General features: G+C 36.2%; 1 protein-coding gene across 5 annotated transcripts in view; it reads left to right on the top strand.

The window, feature by feature from the left end:
- Positions 1–21654, top strand: part of SEPTIN7 (septin 7) — a 118863-nt gene that overhangs the window by 90935 nt on the left and 6274 nt on the right. For all 5 annotated transcript variants that reach the window (XM_058724601.1, XM_058724597.1, XM_058724600.1 and 2 more), the window contains 5 exons: positions 1743–1835; positions 3171–3267; positions 4651–4702; positions 10610–10735; positions 21168–21303. In XM_058724601.1, coding sequence (XP_058580584.1) covers positions 1743–1835; positions 3171–3267; positions 4651–4702; positions 10610–10735; positions 21168–21303 — 504 coding nt within the window. The remainder of the gene's footprint in view (positions 1–1742; positions 1836–3170; positions 3268–4650; positions 4703–10609; positions 10736–21167; positions 21304–21654) is intronic.

The raw sequence follows: 21654 nt of genomic DNA, 5'->3' as shown, positions 1-21654 counted from the left end.
TGTCAGATCCCTGCCTTCATCCTGTTTTGAGTCTAAGCCATCTGCCTGCCAGGCAGCACAGCACTCCTGTGTTTTATCTCAGGTGCAAGGCTTGGTTTCAAAATTCAAATCCTAGAGATTTGCCTGGCATCGACCTGCACAGATCCTCTTGGGGAGGGTCTTGCCATTCTGTGGCTGGTGTCAGATTATCCCAGAAAATGGTTGTGGGACCACGCACTCTCTTGGAGTTTATGGAGAACTTTTTTAGAATGAGTTATTGGAGTGGCACCTGAGTGGCTCAGTCAGTTAAGTGTCCGGACTTAAGCTCAGGTCATGATCTCATGGTTTGTGGGTTCAGGCCCCAAGTTGGGCTCTGTGCTGACAGCTCAAAGCCTGGATCCTGCTTCAGATTCTGTGTCTCCTTCTCTCTCTGCTCATCCCCCTTTCATGCTCTGTTTCTCTCTCTCAAAAATTAATAAACATTAAACAATTTAAAAAAAAGAATGAGTTATTGGACTGTATCTTTACCAATTATTTTTGTAAATTAAGGTGGAGATTTGGGATCTTTAATATGTAACCACTGCTTTTTTTTTTTTTTTTTTTTTTTTGGAGAGAGAACAAGCAAGCAGGGGAGGGACAGGGGGAGAGAGAAAGAGACTATGAGTGAGAATCTTAAGTAGACTCTGCACCTAACACAGAGCCCGATGTGGAGCTTGATCTTACAACTGTGAGATAATGACCTGAGCTGAAATCAAGAGTTGGTCACTTAACTGACTGAGCCACCCAGGCACCCCAAGAACCACTGCTCTTAGAGCTGGCCCCTAGTATTTCGTTTTTTCTCCTAGCCATGTATTTGACACTTCATTTATTCTCATGTTTTTCTCTGTGGCATTTTGCCTCTACCTACTTTAGTAACCATGTAACATATTTTGTTTAGAGTGCCTTTATGCTGCTGGGGATCCCTACAAGTGATAGTAGTGCTGAAATACCAGTAAAGGCAAGGACCTAGTTCTAGGTATATTGACCATCAGTTTATTATGAGTTTGAATAGGGTAGGTAGTTGAACATTATTTGGTTATCTGTGATTTGTTTAAAATTTGGAGTGATGTGGGAAAAGATAATTTAGTTTGAAGTAGGTCATTTCTGATGTTAATAAGTTGTCTTTGCATTCTCTTTATTAACTTGCTGGCTTCTTAGCTTGTGGGGTATGTTTTCTCCTTGTGTACTTGCTTCATTTTATATCTGTTGCTCCTTGGTTTTGTGTACACAAATGTACATGCAAGGATATTTTCTGATCAGTGTGCAAATTTTTTCTCTTGGAGCCAGTGCTGTACTTAGTTTCACTTACTAATTTTACTAAAATTTTAGGTGAGTTTAAGTTATGTTGATTCATCTGAATAAAATAGTTGGTGAGAGTTCTATTTAGAGAAAGAATCTCAGTCATTGTGAGTAAATGATGTAAAACCATTATATAGAAATCAACTAGAGAAAGCCCTTTCTGGAATCTTAAATCATTTTTAGATCTCTTTTGGTATTATAACCATTAACTTATTAAGTAATTGGATTTTGGAGAATGGTATTTATATATGAACTTAATAGTTTTTAAAAAAAAGATCAGCATAGTACTTTGATTTTAGATTATAGTTTTGCATCATTGAAAAATAGTAAAGGAATTAGAGCTGAGGAATCAGGAATTTTAAAAGAATATAATACAAATAAAGCTAATGTACTAATTATGTGTGGTGTTCTTGTGCTCATTTTAGATAATGAAAGAAATCCAAGAACATAAAATTAAAATATATGAATTTCCAGAAACAGATGATGAAGAAGAAAATAAGCTTGTTAAAAAGATAAAGGTAGGTTTATTCACATACATATACTAAAATGTTTCAGGCCTTAAAGCCATTGAAATATTCACTGAAAAGATAAAAAAAAAAAATCAGTGTTCTTAAGTAGCTGGCTTACAAAATGAATAGGGAGATTATTCAGTCTTGAATTCAACTTTGCAATTAACTTTGTTGAATAGAGAGATGAATAGCATAATCTCTGTCTTATAATCTGTCTTCAGTTTTCAGTTAACTGGTTTTATATTGTGTAATTTTCCTCCTTAAAAAATATGTAATGAGAATGGAGAGGACTTGTTCCTAAGCACTGTTTTTGTATAGTCTTTGTTTAAGAGCCAGACAAAAATATGGGTTTTTTTTTGTCTTTTATAAAAAACAACCAAAACCTATACCAACATAATTTTCTGTATTTTTATTTATTTATTTATTTATTTTTAAATGTCTATTTATTTATTTTTGAGAGGGAAAGAGCTTGAGCAGAGGAGGGGCAGAGAGAAGAGGGAAACACAGAATCTGAAGCAGGCTCCAGGCTCTGAGCTATCAGCACCAAGTCCTATGTGGGGCTTGAACTCACAGATCATGAGATCATGACCTGAACTGAAGTCAGATGCTTACCTGACTGGGCCACTCAGGTGCCCCTGTATTTTTAATTTATAGTCATTTCCTAAGTACTAGTCTAGACCTAAAAGTGATGTATTAATTAATGGCATTATATAAGCAAATAATTACCTTGGAATAATGAAATACATGTACCTGACCAATGAAGAGTTTCTGAGGTTTTATAAAGTAGTCATATATTTTATATATTATTAAATATTTTTGGAAGCTATAAGAATTTTGAAAGATTGTACTCTGAGTTAAGTGTGGATGAATACAAATCCAGAACCCCAGATGTGGACTTTCAAAGGTAGAGTTTAGCATGTATGATATTCCGTGCTTCCAGGGCTGTTAGAGTTGGTTTGTGATAGATGAGCATGCTAGTTACACGCCTCATGTTTTCCCTCTAACTGCTAATACATTTTTTATTTCCTTTGAATTTTTTTCAATATGGGACAGCTTCTTTGGGGGATGACTTTTTAACATAATTTGATGAGTGGAGTATATATGCCTTAGGATTTTTAAAGTTTCAGAGAAAATATAATTTTATTCATTGTTTATATTGGTGAGAATCCACTTAATGACAGTTTACTGAATAGTAATCGAATGCCTTACAAAAGTGAATACAGAAACTGTCAAGGTAAATTTTTTTTTTTTTTTTGGTAATGTGTTGAGTAATATAAACTTCTTTATTCTTAAATTTGTGAGGACTACAGAGATACATTTGAACAAGAATACTTTGTTTTATAGGACCGTTTACCTCTTGCTGTGGTAGGTAGTAATACTATCATTGAAGTTAATGGCAAAAGGGTCAGAGGAAGGCAGTATCCTTGGGGTGTTGCTGAAGGTAAGGTTTTCTTCAATGAATGACTTTCTATAAGATTTAACAGTGTGATCAAATATTTGTATTTCACATTGATATATTCTAGATTTTCAAAGATAGTTCTGAATTCAGTTTCATTTAGCCTCATTTGCTCATAAGTACATTCTAGTTTCTCAGACTTTGTACATTGTCAGGTCAGGCAAGCATGCGCTAAATCCTAATTGTAATACTCTCCAAGTCACTCATCAGTGCCCCACTCTCCCACTCTCCCACCTCCATCCCATCGTTAACTCTACTCCTGTTTTCTTGTTTGAAAACATACTTAAAGTGTAAGAATTCTTTACTGTTTGAAAACAGTTTCAGAGAAAAGGACTCACTTTTATCTGAGTCTCAGATGGGTCTGGGACCTTCAGGAATGATTGAGAACAACTTTTCACTTTAAACTGAATGAAAATATTCATAATATTCTTTCTCGGGATAAAAATCAACTTTTTTTGGCATCACATTTTTAGGATAAAAAAAATTTCTTTGTTAAGAGATACTCTACTAATTTTGCAGAGAGTTTTAAATACTAATAAAATCTTAGTTTATAGCATCAAATTTCAGAAGTCTTCTTGGCAATAGACATGTTTCCCCAGATTTGTGTTTGTTATATTGGTTTAACCTAATACCTAGTCTTCTGTGTTATAGTAACTTGGAACTAAGATTGAGTCATGATTATTTTTCTACTTGTTAGTATTAGTTTGAAAAATTCTGTAATTTTTTGGTTCTTGTTCTAAGTTATTGTCCTTATCAGCAGCTTTCCCTATCAGTGAGGCTATACTTGTTCCCACCTCTGTGTCATCCTCAGGTAACTTTCAGTTGCTGAGCTGAGGCTTTAGAACTTACACAGTCCTTAGAAATGTGTGCTAAAGAATTTATTTCTCTAGTTTTAGTCCCCTCTTTACCACCAGAATGTTATTATTAGTGATACAGTTCTTTAAAATAAAGAACCTTAAAGTTACTGACTCACATTTTTATTTTGGCTACTAAAGTCATTCCCCCTCACCCTAGTACTAAACTTTTAAAATACATTTTATTATAGAACAAATATATTCTGTTTACAAATGGATACATTATGTCCCCTTTCAAAATTTCAAAATTTTTTTTTCTGTAGAGCTCATTTACTAGGTTTGTATATTTTATCATTTAAGATTAAACTACACTAAATACTATTAGAGTACACTTGTCTGGCATGCCCTTAAGTACTATGTTATAGTGTTAAAACTTGAATGAAAAATTGATCTAAAGAAAAGTAATGAAAAATTAATGAAATGTTGCATATTCTCTCATTGTTACCTCCAGCATTTTGTGAAATTTCCTTTGAAAATATTGGGCTTAGTGTGTTGTTTCTTTTTTTTTATATAGTTGAAAATGGTGAACATTGTGATTTCACAATTCTAAGAAATATGTTGATAAGGTAAGTTTGAGCAATGATTAAATTATGTAAGTTTTTTTCTTTCTCAAAATAAAGTTAGAATTAGATTTATTTTTGTCTTCTATAGGTATAGCTGATTTGTTTATTATTTTTTTAAAATGTTTTTTATTTATTTTGGAGAGAGAGATGGCATGCAAATGGGGGAAGGGTAGAGAGAGAAGGAGATACAGAATCTGAAGCCTGCTTCAGAGCTGTCATGCACAGAGCCCTACACGGGGTTCAAACTCGTGAACTGCGAGATCATGACCTGAGCCGAAGTTGGACGCTTAACCGACTGAGCCACCCAGGCACCCCTCTTTTATTTTCGTTTTTTAAAATATAGCTAACTTAAATTGGTATCTTCATTCTAGCACTCAAGTAAGCACTGCTTGGAGACAACTTGGATTATTTTGCCAGGTTTTAAAGCTGTTGGCAAAAATACAAAACAAGCTGTGTCACTAGCAATCTGTGGGAAAATGAGTCTCTTTTTTTGTTATACTTCATGTTGAGATGGAAGATGGAAAGGAAAAGGCTTTTGCTCTTTTATGTGAAAAGCTTGGGATACCTGGAAGGGAAGGCTAGGCTTTGAGTTAAAAACTAGATTTTGAATGTTAAACGGTATCCAGCCTGGTGAGTGGGGTGTTTTTGGTACTAGGACACAGTGAACAGAACTGATCTTCCTCCCAGGCGAGAAAACATTACTCCTAAATTGTACCTTGTGCAGCTGATGAAAGAGAAGGAAAGCCTCTGAGAGCAGGACATTGAACTAATCCTGATTAGAAGACTGGGACTTGATGGGGCGCCTGGGTGGCTCAGTCGGTTAAGCGGCCGACTTCAGCTCAGGTCACGATCTCGCGGTCCGTGAGTTCGAGCCCTGCGTCGGGCTCTGTGCTGACCGCTCAGAGCCTGGAGCCTGTTTCAGATTCTGTGTCTCCCTCTCTCTCTGACCCTCTGTCTCAAAAATAAATAAACGTTAAAAAAAAAAAAAAAAAGAAGACTGGGACTTGAAACCATGAAGAAAAAGTTGAATAGAAGAGACATTAGTGGGCAAGAAACAGAAAGGGCATCAAAAGAAACCTCAGTGTTTTCATGTTGAGATAAATTCTTTCCTCTTGCCACCTCACACCCTTTCCCCACTTCTCTGCACCCCCATCGTGCTTACTTCTCCAGGCCCTCACCACATACTCTTTTCAACCTCCAGTTTTGGATGGCCATCTAAAGTTGAGGTTTATTTATTTTCATACTATCATGCAGTTTCCTAATGCACAGGAGTATCCTTATCTATTTAGAAGTATTAACTTGCATATTGTTGGTCATCGGAAGTCATGGAACAGTAAAGTTATTCTTACAAGTCAGGAGGGAAGTTTAAGTGAGTCAAACTGCTGTCTCCAGAAGTATACTAAATATCACAGTGAATTTTGAGATCAAAGAGATTGCTATGTAGTTAGTCTTTCTTAAAGGAGCTTATGACCAGGTGCTTTAGGTAGGAAGTGGAAGATAGGGTTGATTCAGTTGTTGGGGTTGCCAGGCCTCACACAGTGGGAGAAGAACAGATGCATGTGAGAGGGGGCCCATCTGTCTCACTTTTGAGAATATACCGTTTCAGTTTCTATCATGAACTATTCCCTTTCTCTTCCTTTGTTAAGGTGTGACTTCAAAAGAATTAATAATATAATTGCTTATAACAGTATATATGTAGGGAATTTTTTTTAAGTTTATTTATTTATTTTGAGAGAGAGCACATGCAAGCATGCATGAACAGAGGAGGGGCAGAGAGAGAGGGAGAGAGGATTCTAAGCAGGCTCCATGCTGTCAGTGTGGATCCCGCTGTGGGGCTTGATCTCACGAACTGTGTGACATGACCTGGGCCAAAATCATCAAGAGTCAGTCTCTTAACCAACTGAGCCTCCAAACACCCCAGGAATGTTTTATAAATATTAATTGCCAGTCCATTCTCTCTGATTTTATTCTTTCCCCCAATTTTAAATCTCTGCAGCTTGCCCCGTGCTTGACACAGTGGTATTCTATAACTTTGTCTTGTGTATTTTTATTTTTATTTTTATTTTTATTTATCTTAATCTTATTATTTTTAAAAATTCTTTTGATATTTATTTATTTTTGAGAGAGAGAGAGAGACAGAGTGAGAGCAGGGGAGGGGCAGAAAGAGAGGGAGACACAGAATCTGAAGCAGGCTCTGGGCTCCGAGCTGTCAGCACAGAGCCCAGTGCAGGGCTCGATCTCACGAACCGTAAGATCATGACCAGAGCCGAAGTTGGGTGCTTAACCGACTGAGCCACTCAGGCGCGCCCCGGTCTTGTGTATTTTTTTTTTTTTTAATGTTTATTTATTTTTGAGAGACAGAGCATAAGCGGGGGAGAGGCAGAGAGAGAGAGAGGGAGAACGGAATCCGAAGCAGGCTCCAGGCTCTGAGCTGTCAGCACAGAGCCCGATGTGGGATTCAAACCCACAAACTGTGAGGTCATGACCTGAGCCGAAGTCGGATGCTTAACCAACTGAGCCATCCAGGAGCCCGTCTTGTGTATTTTTAAATATGCAATCAATAATTGACTGCAAAACTAAAATACTGTGGAGGGGAAGGCTAATTACTGAGCTCGAAGCCAGACTTTGAACATTTGAAGGTACATAGCCTGGCAGCTGGTGAGTGGGACTCACTAGGATAAAAGTATTGCAGAACAAACGGACCATTCCTGCAGGAAGATTGAGCATAGGAAAGCTGCAAGACAGTCATACAAGTATGAAAATATAAAAAATTCTGAAGTTACATAATATAAAGCAGATATGTGTTGTAAAATGATTACTTAGATGGATTAAAAGAATTTAGAGTAAGTGTATATTTCATGGAGTGGGTCAGATACAAAAGGATTCATAGAAATAGATGTCTTAACATCGATTAGAATAAATACAGTCATTCACTGATGCTTATTTGTAAGATTGGGAGTGGTCCTGTTTAATATTTTTATCATTGAGTATGGCGAAGACGTTGATTTCAGTTCCTTGAGGTAGATGGTTAGGTGATTTTACTTAATGAGAAGCTCATTTATTTGTTCAATATGCTGCAGCACATTTGTTTTTCTTCCTAAAGCATAAATGTTTACTTACGCTAGATGGTTTTACTTTACTTTTTATCACAATTTTTCATTTGCAGTTTTTACATTTAAGTGTGTAAAACATCCTTGAAAAGGAGAGTATTACAGTTTGAAAATGAGACGCTTAAGAGTATTTTGATTTATTACTTTTTCTTGTAGGTTTGTAGTAGAGGTGAGAAAGATTTTTATTTAATGTAGCTCATGTCTTGTAAGGCACCTAGTAGATATTTAATGGATACTTAAAGCAAGGAAATCTCATCACCACCAGTATTCCAGAGGTCTATAAATTCCAAGTAATTGCAATCTTGCAGGTTAAAGTTAGGAATAGTGGTTGCTTCTAAGAAAGACCCAAGTTCAAAGAAGTGTCATTTTGCTAATTAAGAGAACTGGCTGTTGGGGGCGCCTGGGTGGCGCAGTCGGTTAAGCGTCCCACTTCAGCCAGGTCACGATCTCGCGGTCCGTGAGTTCGAGCCCCGCGTCAGGCTCTGGGCCGATGGCTCGGAGCCTGGAGCCTGATTCCGATTCTGTGTCTCCCTCTCTCTCTGCCCCTCCCTCGTTCATGCTCTGTCTCTCTCTGTCCCAAAAATAAATAAAAAATGTTGAAAAAAAAAATTTAAAAAAAAAAAAAAAAAAAAAAGAGAACTGGCTGTTGTTGTAGGCAAACCAAAGAAGGCAATGGAAAGGAGACAAACTTGATAATGGATATTTTCAGAGTGTGATGATGGACAGTGCAGAAATTAAATAGAGAGAAAGAAAACAAAAGGAGAGAAAAGAGGGCCATGATACCAGCAGTGAGAAATGGAAAAGATGATTAAGTTCCTGAAACTGGAGAAAACTTATTGCTAATTATTGATTTTAAGAGTGGAGGGATGAGTTGAATCTTAAAAAGTAACGTGGGAGCACCTAGGTGACTTAGTCAGCTGAGTGTCCAACTCTCGATTTCAGCTCAAGTCATGATCCCAGGGACATGGGATGGCGCATGGGGTCTGCTTAAGATTCTCATTCTCTCTCTCTCTCTCTCTCTCTCTCTCTCTCTCTCTCTCTCTCTCTCTCAAAAAAGATAAAAATAAAGTGAAGCATATTTAAATAGGTGGAAACAGAGACCATTATATCCTGAAAAAAAATCTGAACTAGGTATGATAAAGAAGGTTATTTTAGGGAAAGGGAAAAATCTTTCATTATCTAAAATGTTAGATGACATTAACAGAAATAGCTTGCTTAAACAGTTAATAAATTCACCTTATTTTTATTTTACACATCTTGTATTTCAACTACTAAGTGCTCCACCTCAGGTCCTGTGGTGATTTTTGAGTGATTCCATAATGAGGTAATCTATATTTAAAATACAACAAGTATTTTTATATTGGTACAGTTATTTGTTTTTATTATTCTCTACTTAGAGAAACTGGTAACAGTAATTTGTTCCAGAAAATCAACAGTATTTATCTTACCTCAGCTTTAATATTTAGTTACCAATTTTTTAAAACCGCCTGTTATATGCTATTTGTCTCAAGAGTGCAAGAAGTGATGGCAAAAATATTTCTTACAAAGGGCAGCTTATAGTAAAGTTGAAAAGGTTGTATGGTGTTATCCATAACATATACTGGTACCAAAAAATGACTGACCACCAAGGAGAAAATTGTTAGGGGTTTGAGTCACTCAACTTCAAGGCTGGGAAGAGCTTTCAAAGCAGTAGGATTCTTAAGTTTGAAGAGTCCGTGACAAATTAGCATGAGCTATTCCATCTCAACCGCTGGATATTCTAGGAATAAAGAGCTACCTGACTTGACTGACATGGAAAGGGGTAGTGGCCATGAAGAGGATAAATTCAACAAAGAAAAGAGCATAAAGAAAATGAGAATTGAGGAAAACCGAGAAGTACCCCTTAGGATGAGTTAAACTATCAGAGATTGCATGGAAATGTCCATTAGTAGAAGATGAGTCGGGGTAATTGAAAATCACCTTCCGTTCATAAAGGGAAAGTACATGTTTTCTGGATAGCAGGAGAAATAAAAATACGGTGCACCTTTATGTTTGTTTCCCGGAAGGGAGATTTGGCAAAGTGGTGGGCATGGAAGATGGAGTATGGCAGAGATAGGAATGGATGATGAGAAAAGGGAGACTCTGATGAATCAGAGTATTGCTACACCAGGTCAGGTAAAGGGAACCATAGAGCAGCTCAGAGTGTCTGTAGTGTCTAAAATCATTAAGGAATGATGAAATTGTCTCCTGTATTGTATAATTCATCTCATATGTGTATTGATTTTATGTATAATAGAAATGCTATGAGCAAAATTCATTTAACCAAAATATCACATTCACTGAACAGTTTGAAGAAATAGGAATATGCTCTAAATTATTTTCCTTGGTTTGAATCCAACTTGATATGTTGGACCTAAAGTATCCATATATATTACCTCGGTAAAAGCTCAAATCTTAATAATATTGCTAAAAGAAAACCAATTTCTCTTATGTTTTATGAGCTTTGGCAGGAGCTAATCTTCCTCTAATAAAACAAGACATATACTATAAGGGTAAATATTCTTCTGTAGAAGTGTCATACTTTGAGGAGATTTAGAACTCTTAAACTTTCATTTGGAACCTAAATTTCCATTGGTTTCAGGTTTAGCATATTGTGTCTTGCTCTGCCTTGAGTATAAGTGAAGATAGGTGAATGTTCTTCCTTAAGAATAGTATTTTTGCTTATTTTAGGTCTAGAAATTTTTGTTTTGGAAAATTTTGAATGTATATCAAGGCTTTCTTCATAGAAGCAAACTGTTGATATGTTGTTTATTTATGACAGAACACACATGCAGGACTTGAAAGATGTCACTAATAATGTACACTATGAGAACTACCGAAGCAGAAAACTGGCAGCTGTGACTTATAATGGAGTTGATAATAACAAGAATAAAGGGCAGCTTACCAAGTAAGTGTACCTTGTTCCCTCCAGAAAAGGTATCATTTATGTAAGTAAATAATCATATTGTTTTCATTTTCGTCAAGTTCTTGGCTACTCATTAGAAAATCAGGATTAATGGTCTTTATGGACAATAGCAGAAATTTATTGTTGTTAAACTTTGTTTTGGCAGTTTTGTATTTTACTACTTAATTTTCACAGGAAGTATTTTATTACCTTGCTCCTTAAGTGAAAGAGCCATGCATTCTCTTATGGTCATTTGCCATTGTACTTATAATCCATATACCACATGTTTAATAGAACCTCAATTAGAAATCAAATGGCTCCTTCTGCAAATACATTTTTTAAGAGTTTGTCTTAATTCCAGTCTGCTAACATGTAGTGTTATATTCATGTCAGGTGTACTATATAGTGATTCATAATTCCCTATATCACCCAGTGCTCATCACGACAAGTATTCTCCTTGATCCCCATCACCTATTTAACCCATGCCTCCACTCACACCACCCCCCCCCCTCTGGTAACCCTCAGTTTGTTCTCTGCAGTTAAGAGTTTGTTTCTTGGTTTGTCTCTCCCTCTCTCAATCTCTCTCTCTTTTTCTCTTTGCTCATTTGTTTGGTTTTCTTTTCTTTTTTTTTTTTTTTTAACGTTTATCTGTTTTCGAGGGGGCAGGGGAAGGGCAGAGAGAGAGAGAGGGAGACATAGAATCCAAAGCAAGCTCCAGGTTCCAAGCTGTCAGCACAGAACCTGATGTGGGGCTCAAACTCATGAATTGTGAGGTCATGACCTGAGCTGAAGTTGGACGGTTAACTGACTGAGCCACCAGGTGCCCCTTTTTTGTTTTGTTTCTTAAATTCCACATGTGAGTGAAATCCTATGGTATTTGTCTTTCTCTGACTTTATTTCACTTAGCATTATACTCTCTAGCACCATCCATGTTGTTGCAAAGGGCAGAAGTTCATTATTTTTTTTAATGGCTGAATAATATTCCTGTGTGTGTGTGTGTGTGTGTGTGTGTGTACACACCATATCTTCTTTATCCATTCATCTATGGATGCACACCTGAGCTGCTTCCATATCTTGGCTATTGTAAATAATGCTGCTATAAACGTAGGGGCACGTGTATCTGCAAATACACTTTTTTTAAGGGCAGGGAACAGTTACTACCAAGATCTCTTAACTGATTTTACTTTTAAGATAAACATTCTATAGTCTCTTTATGGAGACTAAATATAGAGCTTCTCCCCTTTGTCTTTTTAAATAAACCATTTTGGTAGCAGAGTTTTCACTAACTGTGTAGAAACAAGGGACAGGACCAAACAAAAGGAATATTTAGATGAATGTAGTCTTGGTTACCTTCTCCATTCCTATTCGGTATTTCCAGGGAGTAAATTAGCTTGAGTCTGGATTTCTTCTCTTGCTTATTAGAGTAGTGTCAGTGACTGCAGGGTGTGTAGTGTCACTCTGCTGAGCTAGTCCGTATCTCAAGCTGTGGTGGTTTATGATGGGGTGGGAGAAAGAGGTGTGTGAGGAGGCCTGTGAGTTAGCTGGTGGAGTTCTTGCTAACAGTATCTGTGCCCCATTTTTCCTTTATTTGGGACTGTTGAAGATCGTAAGGATTATGAAAACCATTTTAACATTGTGTATACATTTGTAGCAGGTGTTATCTACCATTAGAGGATGATCCTGAAGGATCATCTGTATCAGTAATGAAAAAGGCAAGTTAGCAAAGTGGCAGTATAGTACTATGTTTTATAGTGGTCAGCATTCCTTAAAATGGAAAAGAAAATGCTCCTTTTTTCTTTTTTAGTTATGTCTCCACAATGGCCCTAAATTCCAGAAGAAAGCAAACAAAGCATTATTAGTCACTGGCAGACACAAACAGTTCTCTTTTACAACTGATCTTAGATCTTACTTCATGTTTATTTCCTTCTATATTTTGCTAATGATGTTGGGGTCATAGACCCTTTGAAGTAGAATTTCTTTTTAGGCTATTAACATGCTTATATTTGAGGAACTTTACTGATCAATTCCTGTGTTTTCTGGTTTTAAGGATCTCCTTGTTAAAAAGGTAAATTTCTAGGTTTAAAAATTGGCAAGAGATTCTGATTCAGTAGATGTGGGATGGACTTGAGAGTTTATATTTTTAATAAGCGACCTAGATGGTTCTGATACAGGTGATTAGTCATGTATGCTTTGCGAAACAGTTTACTACTGCTGTTTTAAAAACTGATTTGGTTAATATTTCAACAATTTGTTTACATTTAAAATACAAAATTCTATTTGAGATAAGGTTTAGTGAGTAAGAAAAAGACTTTTAATCTGCTTGTTTTTAGCAACACGTGTATCCGACAGCTTTATTTAGCACAAAAACATAAGGCTCCATCATAGTAAATATTGTTCATAAAATTCTAATCCGTTTTAAATGCATCTTACTCGGGCTCTGTGCTGACAGCTCAGAGCCTGGAGCCTGTTTCAGATTCTGTGTCTCCCTCTCTCTCTGCTCCTCACCTGTTTATGCTCTGTCTCTATCTGTCTCAAAAATAAATAAACATTAAAAAAAAAAATTAAATGCATCTTACTAACTTAGGGACTTTTTAATTGTTTAAAAGAAAACGATGTGTAATTAAAGCCACCGATAATTTTATATGTGAAAGGGGAATGTGCTATCAGTACATGTTATTCCTTAAATGTATGCAGTTAATGTGTGACTTTTTTTCTTTTAAACATTTGTTCATGTCCTAGAAATAAGGAATTGTTTTCACATTTCTAATAGAAGGCTTTTAAAATAGTGGTATTGTGATATTTCTGCTGTTGGATTCAGGTAAGGCAATTCAGAGAAAAATAGTGAACCTTACAGTGTTGTTAAAAATTCTTTTGCAGAAGTAGAATTCTAGTGTGGATTACTTGAGTTAAACTGTATAACTGAGGCAAAAACATAAAAAGTAGAATTCTGTTGGAAATGTGTTTCTTAATGAGATGAATCATGTCCAAACTTCGTCTCTGAAAGTAATAAAAATATCTGTACTGCTAAAAAGCAAATTGCCTGAGGAGTTAGTATACTATTTTATGTTAATAGTAAGTAGAAAAATATCTTTAACAATTGAACCAGTTGGGGAATGGCATGATTAGAATATTGATATGATTTATTACATTGGGTTTTTACTACTTTATTGAGTAATATACTGAATCTGAAAGAAGTCACTTGGACGTTTTATCTATTGGTTGTATCTTCTATTATCTTGAAAATGTTAGCAATTTCAGAAATCATTGCAGCTGAATGTTTTTGTTGTTTAAATCAGTATCAGCAACTTGTGCTTTAGCTAATGTTAACGTGCTAAAAACTAAGGACTGATTCATGAGGAACTGAAAAGAATGGCTAATATTTAAATAGGTGATGTAGGGTTGCCTGAGTGGCTCAGTCAGTTAAGCATCCAGCTTGGACTCAGCTCATGATCTCACAGTTTGTGGGTTCGAGCCCCACATCGGGCTCCATGCTGACAGCTCAGAGCCTGGAGCCTGCTTCGGATTCTGTATCTCCCTCTCTCTCTCTGCCCCTTCCCTGCTCGCCTGTGTGCTCTCTCTCTGTCTCTCTCTCTCTCTGAAAAATAAAATAAAACATTAAAAACTTTAAACGTGATATAAGCAAATGTGAGTTTAGGCTTCTTAGTGATGTTCTAGTTGTATTGCTTTCAAGGGACTCTTCCCTCCATAGCAGTGCATCCTTTGATAATACTGGCAGGGAGAGGTTGAGGTTGTGGGGAGTTTGGAGTGGAAGAGTCAGAGTAATTAAACAAAAATTGCCACTTTTCTAACCACCTCCCTCCATTATGTATCTGAACTCAGCATCCCAGCATGGACCCAAATACTGCATTACTAACAGCTAACATCACAGTTAGCTTGTTCGAAGCATGCTTAATACTGGGAGATACACTGTATGGAATTTTGTTATAGTACTTTGATTAATCACTGAAGAAGACTTCTCTTGTCACCTGGAGGGTTTTACACCTCCAGATATACCTAGGACAGTGTACCTCAGCTTAAGGGCTGGTTAAGAGGGAATAGGTCTTCTGTAAAGTGAGCTATCGGTAACTTGAAAATTTGTAATTTGGAAATTTTCAGGCAGATCACTGTAGGCAAGACTTTATGGAAGTTGAGGATCTGGAAATTGATTCTCTTAAAACTGCAGAGGCTCAAGTAACCTTTGGAAGACTTCATATAAACGGAGAACCTAGTTTAAAGACCATTGAACTGGACAATCTCTTTGGTTCTTAAAAACAGAGCTGTCATTTTATCACTTTGCGTAGTCTGTAAAAAGCATCTGCAGGCAATTTGAGAAAGAAAGAAAATTGATAATAAGGTCATTTATTTATCTGCTGATTGCTAATGAACCTGTGTATTTTCCACTGCCCTCATAAAATATTTATACATGTACAAATCTATTAAAAATTTAGTTATAGGGGTGCCTGGGTGGCTCAGTTGGTTAAGCGTCTGGCTCAGGTCATGATCTCATGGTTTGTGAGTTTGAGCACTGCATTGGGCTCTGTGCTGTCAGCGCAGAGCCGGCTTCTGATCCCCTGTTCCCCCCCTCTCTCTGCTCTTCCCCCATTTATGTGTGCATGTGCGCTCTCTCAAAAACAAAGATTTTTTAATAATTAGTTATATTGACCTTTATATGGCAATGTATACTCTACAAAGTGCTAATCACACTTTAGTTTTAGAATAAAAGCTATCTTTTTAAGCATTTAGTAGTAAAATAATCTTGTATTTAATTTTCTGAGGCAGTTTTGGATGTACTGTAGAGTGTACTAAACAGTGGTCAAATATTTGGTTTGTATAGCTGAAAATATGCCTTTTTGTTAGGTTAGTGGTCCTAGAATGATTATATTTCGGAAGGATATAAAATAAGATTTAGATATCACATTGTACATCTTTAATTTATACAGTATTATATGTCAATTATGTCTCAGTAAAACTGGGAAGAAACCAAGATTTAGATTATGTGGTTAAAATCTGAAAAGTAGCTGAGTTTATCTCATCAAATGCTATTTTGTCTCAAGGTCAAAGTCTGGAAAAGTGGGAACTATTCCTAGCAGCTATTCAGGTATTGCCTGTATCTGGCAAAGAAAATACCAAGTCATTTATTTTAAGTACTTCTTAAATCCTCAGGGCGAGTGTATCTTGTTCACCCCTGACTGGAGAGTGGAGGGTGGTAGGCAATTTGAAGGAACAGAGAGGGAGGTCAAGTTCCAGATCAAAGAAGATTGAACAAGGGGTTGTAAAAGAAAAGAGAGAAGAATTAGCCATATCCAGATGGCAGATCTCTTAAAGAAAGAAAGGTGATCCCCAGTAAGAGGAAGGTTTTATTTGTTTTGTTGTGTTTTGTTTGCTAAACGTGCTTCTTAAAGTTATTCCTTCCTTGATCTTCTTTTGTATGTTTTACTTAAAACCACATTTGATTGGTAACTCTCATGAACTGTTGTCTATCATTGATTGATACCTTGCTTCAAGTTGGGCATACCCTGTTCCTCTTTCCCATACACTATTTTTCTGTTTTCTATAGCCTTCTCCGTCTGTAAGCTTGGGAAAACTTTATGGATGACAAAATTCCTAGAAAGGACTAAAAATACATATTTTCAAAGGCTGATTTTTAGAGCACCCTTAGTACATGACAGAGTTTTCATTGAAAGAGAAATAAAGACAGTTTTCTGAAGTTTCCCAAAGTTTTTTCAAAGACTTAAATTTATTCAGTTATATCCTTTACCCTTTGTTCAGACGTCCTTTCATGAAAATATAATAGTAGTAGAATATCGTTTTGTTTACTTTGGGTTATAATGCTCTCACTTGGCAAAATAAAATGTTGGTAACTATTGTTTCCCAAAAATTTTGGAAATTTTTATTGCTCTTTGAAATCCATGTAAATGAAATTCCTTTGAAAATTTTTGTATGAAAATTGCTACATGTCTGTTTCCACAGTGGCCTACTAACCATTGATGCAAAAGTATGTGAATGTATTTGTTTAATGTGTTCTTCAGGAAAGACCACACATAATTTAAATGAAATGTGTTTGTTTTCTCTTACACTCAAAATGTGGGTCATGTAACACCACCACAGTAAAACCTTACTAGGTCAGCCTTGTGTGGTCCTTGCTGTCATTTTTCATTGGTCACATGAAAGGGTGAATCATCTGGTGGCTTTCAGGAACCATAAACCTTTAAAGAGATCCCTAGGATGAGCTGTGTTATATCTTTGGAGATTTAGCATGATACTCAGGTTATGCTATAGACCTTTTTTTTTTCCTTTTTAAAAAACTTTTACCTGGCCCTTTCATTTCTTTGGCTGAGTCCCTTTAAATTTCTCTGACAAGTTTAAGTGAATAAGCTTTAGCATGTCTATGTGTGTAAAGAACAATTTCCCATTAAAAAGCAGTTAGGCTGGGGCGCCTGGGTGGCTCAGTCAGTTAACCATCCAACTTTGGCTCAGGTCATGATCTCAGGGTTTGTGATTCGAGCTCCACGTGGGGCTCTGTGCTAACAGCTCAGAGCCTGGAGCCTGCTTCGGATTCTGTGTCTCCCTCTCTCTCTGCCCCTCCTCCACTGGCACCCTGTGTCTTTCTCTCTCAAAAATAAATAAACATTGGGGCGCCTGGGTGGCGCAGTCGGTTAAGCGTCCGACTTCAGCCAGGTCACGATCTTGCGGTCTGTGAGTTCGAGCCCCGCGTCGGGCTCTGGGCTGATGGCTCGGAGCCTGTTTCTGATTCTGTGTCTCCCTCTCTCTGACCCTCCCCTGCTCATGCTCTGTCTCTCTCTGTCCCAAAAATAAATAAAAAACGTTGAAAAAAAAAAAAATTTTTTTTAAATAAATAAATAAATAAAAATAAATAAACATTAAAAAAAATTTTTTTAAAGCAGTTAGGCTATGATACAATTTAAATGGTTTCTCTGATCCTCTAGTTAAAAAGGTTTTATTTGGAAAAAAATAATGTGATGAAAAAAAGTGATCCTTCTTCCTGTGTTTCCTACATTGTAAGCACAATATTGTATTACAGTTTCCTAAATATCACTTTCATAACGATGACTACAAATGTGGTGCTAATTTAAGATTTCAAAGATCATTTTTACTGATGAGAGGCTTAAAAAAATTTATTTTAGATATGTATAACCATTTTTTTATAATACTGGAATATCAGTTCATTTGATCAGAAGTCAAGTATTTTTACAAGGCTGAAAAACTTAAAGTATCTCAGATACGAAATATTGTAAATATTTCCTTTTTTGGAAGTACATGTATTTAAATAGGTTTAAAAATTTGAGCAGGCTGTCAGAAGATAATTGCACAGCATGCTTATTTTCATAATGATTTGGTATAGTAATTAACAGAATTTTGGGAAAGAAATTAACTAACTTTAACAAATTTTGCCATAAACTTTGCTTTAGGGCACATACTTTAAATTACTTAATTGTGACGTCTCTGAATTTGCCTTTAATTGTTGCTTTTAGTGTGGTTTACTCTAAGTGTTTTAAGTCTCCGTTTTTTGTTCTTTTAGATATGACACAGTTGAAGGCATGTAAGTTTTTTTCTTTTAAGATGTAAAGGTTTTTAATAAATTTAGAATTTAAAAGCAAATTTCAAAATATAGTCTTTCCCCCTAGAGTTATCTAAATAAAAATCAAAATAACAGTGGTTACTTTTGGTTAGCTGGTAACCTTTTCATGTGCAAATTATACCATGAGTTCTTCGAATTGACATGAATTGCCTTTTTCCTCCCAAGGATAAAATTAAATGAGCATTTTATTATAAGGAGGAATATGTATTTAATTTTAAAATCAGTCTGAGTTTCTAATTTATTTACTATACAGTTTTGAACTATGTTTTCAGATTACGCCAATATTGTTGGATAGTCTCAGTTGCTTAAACATACATATTCAGTTAAAACTGTCCATTAAAAAAATAGTTATTAGATTATTTCTCTTCTAGAGGCTAAAAATGTTCTGGGAGATGGAATAAGTGAGGTTTATAGACTCAAAATCTAACAAAAGCTTTGGACCCTCTCACCGGAAGAATGCTTGCATGGACACACATGTTTAGTGTGTCATTTCAGGGGATTCATTGCCACTCTGCTCAAGAGATTGAAAGCCCCTGTACCAAAACACCTGCCATAGATATGAGAACTACATTATCAAGGAGGGCCTTAACTTTTAATGAAATAATGATATTTACATTTAAAAATTTATTTCAGAGGCTCAGGCGGTTAAGCGTCTGATTACAGCTCAGGATGTTCTCTCAAGGCTTATGGGTTTGAGCCCTGCATCGGTCTCTGTGCTGACAGTGCAGAGCCCGCCTTGGATCCTCTGTCCCCACTCTCTCTGCCCTTCCCCTACTCGTGCGCTCACGCTCTCTCTCGCTCTCGAAAATAAACATTAAAAAAATTTTTAACAATTTTGTTCAGTTGACCTCACTTTTTGAATGCAGGTTTTTGTTCTAAGTTAATGTTTGGTTTAGTTTCATTTTCAGAACTTCTATTAATTGTTCAATTGCTAAAATATACTGCAGGTTTGTAAGTTTACTTTTGGTGAAGAACTATCCTTCAGTTAGCATTTTATTCTAGATTACACTAATTGCAAAAACAGATCATCTTGATCACAGCAGTGCTTCATGGCTTTGTCCTCCCTTTTTGGTAAGAAAAATCCATAGCCAGTGTTCTGACCTATTGCTCTTGTTGAATATATTCCATCAGGCTCTTTTGTCCTTCTCCTTGATAGGGGGAAGAGGAGTACTGGAAAAATACTCAGCCTGATTAGGAGAGAAATCTACCATAATCAGAGTGTCTCACATCAGGATTAAAGTGACTAACCCTAGAGGTTATGGGTGAAATCCAAGGCCTGATTCTGTTTTTGTTTATAAGCCATGATTTAATTTTTTAAACTGTTTTACTGACATAAAATTCACCAATTTAAATATACAATCCAGTGGTCAAAGCCTGTTTATGTGGAGGCAAAGTAAACAAGTTTTATCAACAAAGTCAGAAGAAGGCCTGCCTCTTTAGGTTGCTCTAGTGTATTGAATAGTTTTCAGATATCCTCAAAGCCACAGAGTACATGTTTCTTTCCTCCCTGGGACTATAGTAAGTTGCTGATAATTTTATGTTCCCTTGTGTCTGTGAGTATGCTAGCCATTATATAAAGCTCATCTGCAGTATTTTTCAACATGAAAATTTTGAACAAAATTGTGTAGAGAATTGAGCCTGTGGACCTTAATGTTAGTAGACTGAAATACTTCCATTCAACTATGCTTGTGTCTGTTTTCTGGCATTTCAAAAAAAAATTACTAGGATATTTATTTGCTTCTGATTCTTTCTCATGTGTATGCATCTATGTATGTGTTTTTTATCACCAGTACATGTTTTAAAGTAAGACAGAAACTTTAGACACTAAAATAGGTAGAATGAATTTTCATAATCAGTGAAATTACCATAAATGGCCTAGAAATGAAAAATGTTCTAGGTATTGACTGGTAGTCATTTCCAGCATGTCAGTTCAGTTACTAAAATAAGTCTGAATTGGTGTTAATTAACTTACAATTATAATGTCAGTAATTGTCTTAGAAGAAGAGATTATAACACTTAGAAATTTTTAGAACTACAAATAGGCTATGTATATTAACTTCATTAGCTCAGTTCCTTTTTTCGCATTAAAATTTTGTTGAGGGGTGCCTGAATGGCTCAGTCAGTTAAGTGTCTGACTTCGGCTCAGGTCATGATCTCATGGTTCTTGAGTTCAAGCCCCACGTCAGGCTCTGTGCTGACAGCACAGAGCCTGGAGCCTGCTTCAGATTCTGTGTCTCCCTCTCTCCTACTTGTGCTCTGTCTCTGTCTCTGTCTCTCTCTCTCTCTCTCTCTCTCTCTCTCAAAAATAAATAAAATGTAAAAAAATAAAAAATACAAAAAATAAATAAAATTTTGTTGAAAGTACAAAATTAAATAATTTTCCTCTCATTTTCCATGCTGTGAGTATAATTTAGGAATGTTTCCTTTCCATTTTCCTTCTACAGTTTATTTTATGTGTCATCTTTAGATTGGTATGCACTAACTAGCTTTAGAGAAACCTCCTGCTAACAGTTTGTTATTCATGTCTCTTTTCATAATAATTGTTCACTAGAGATTCCAGTTTAAATATAAAACTGGAAGGAAATTCTAGATTAGAAATACAACTTTTGAAGCTTCTAAAGAATTTTTAATGCATTTATACACAAAACTTCAAATCTGTGATCTGTGTCATCTAAGATGGTGTTCAGAATAATTGAAAAATCATTTTCAAGCTTATTTTCAAAAAACAGAATTTAGTGATGACAGCATCTCATTTGTTTTCATTGCCGTGTCAGAGTTTTGTATCATACTTCTCATTTTTGGACTTCTGATGATTATCCTTAATGTTCACAACAGGAGCCCTCTTGCACAAATGGAAGAAGAAAGAAGGGAGCATGTAGCTAAGATGAAGAAGATGGAGATGGAGATGGAGCAGGTGTTTGAGATGAAGGTCAAAGAAAAAGTTCAAAAACTGAAGGATTCGGAAGCTGAGGTAGAGCCTAACGTTGTCCCGTTACGGACACAGTATTTCTTTTTAAAATGACAAAGGTCTTCAGTAGTCTAGATAATAAAACCTCTCTACACATATTTTTAAAAATTTAATATAATGCCCTAATGTGGCGCCTGAGTGGCTCAGTCAGTTGAGCGTCCAACTTTGGTCTAGGTCATGATCTCAAGGTTCGTGTGTCTCCCTCTCTCTCTGCCCCTCCCCCACTTGTGCTTGCTCGCTCTCGCTCTCTCTCTCTCTCTCAAAAAGAAAATAAATATTAAATTAAAGAAAAATATAAAGAAGCTTGGTGCGCCTGGGTGGCTCAGTCGGTTAAGCGTCCGACTTCGGCTCAGG

Source organism: Neofelis nebulosa, chromosome 4 (genome assembly GCF_028018385.1).
Source record: "Neofelis nebulosa isolate mNeoNeb1 chromosome 4, mNeoNeb1.pri, whole genome shotgun sequence".
Lineage (NCBI taxonomy): Eukaryota > Metazoa > Chordata > Mammalia > Carnivora > Felidae > Neofelis > Neofelis nebulosa.
This window is presented reverse-complemented; position numbering and strand designations above follow the sequence as displayed.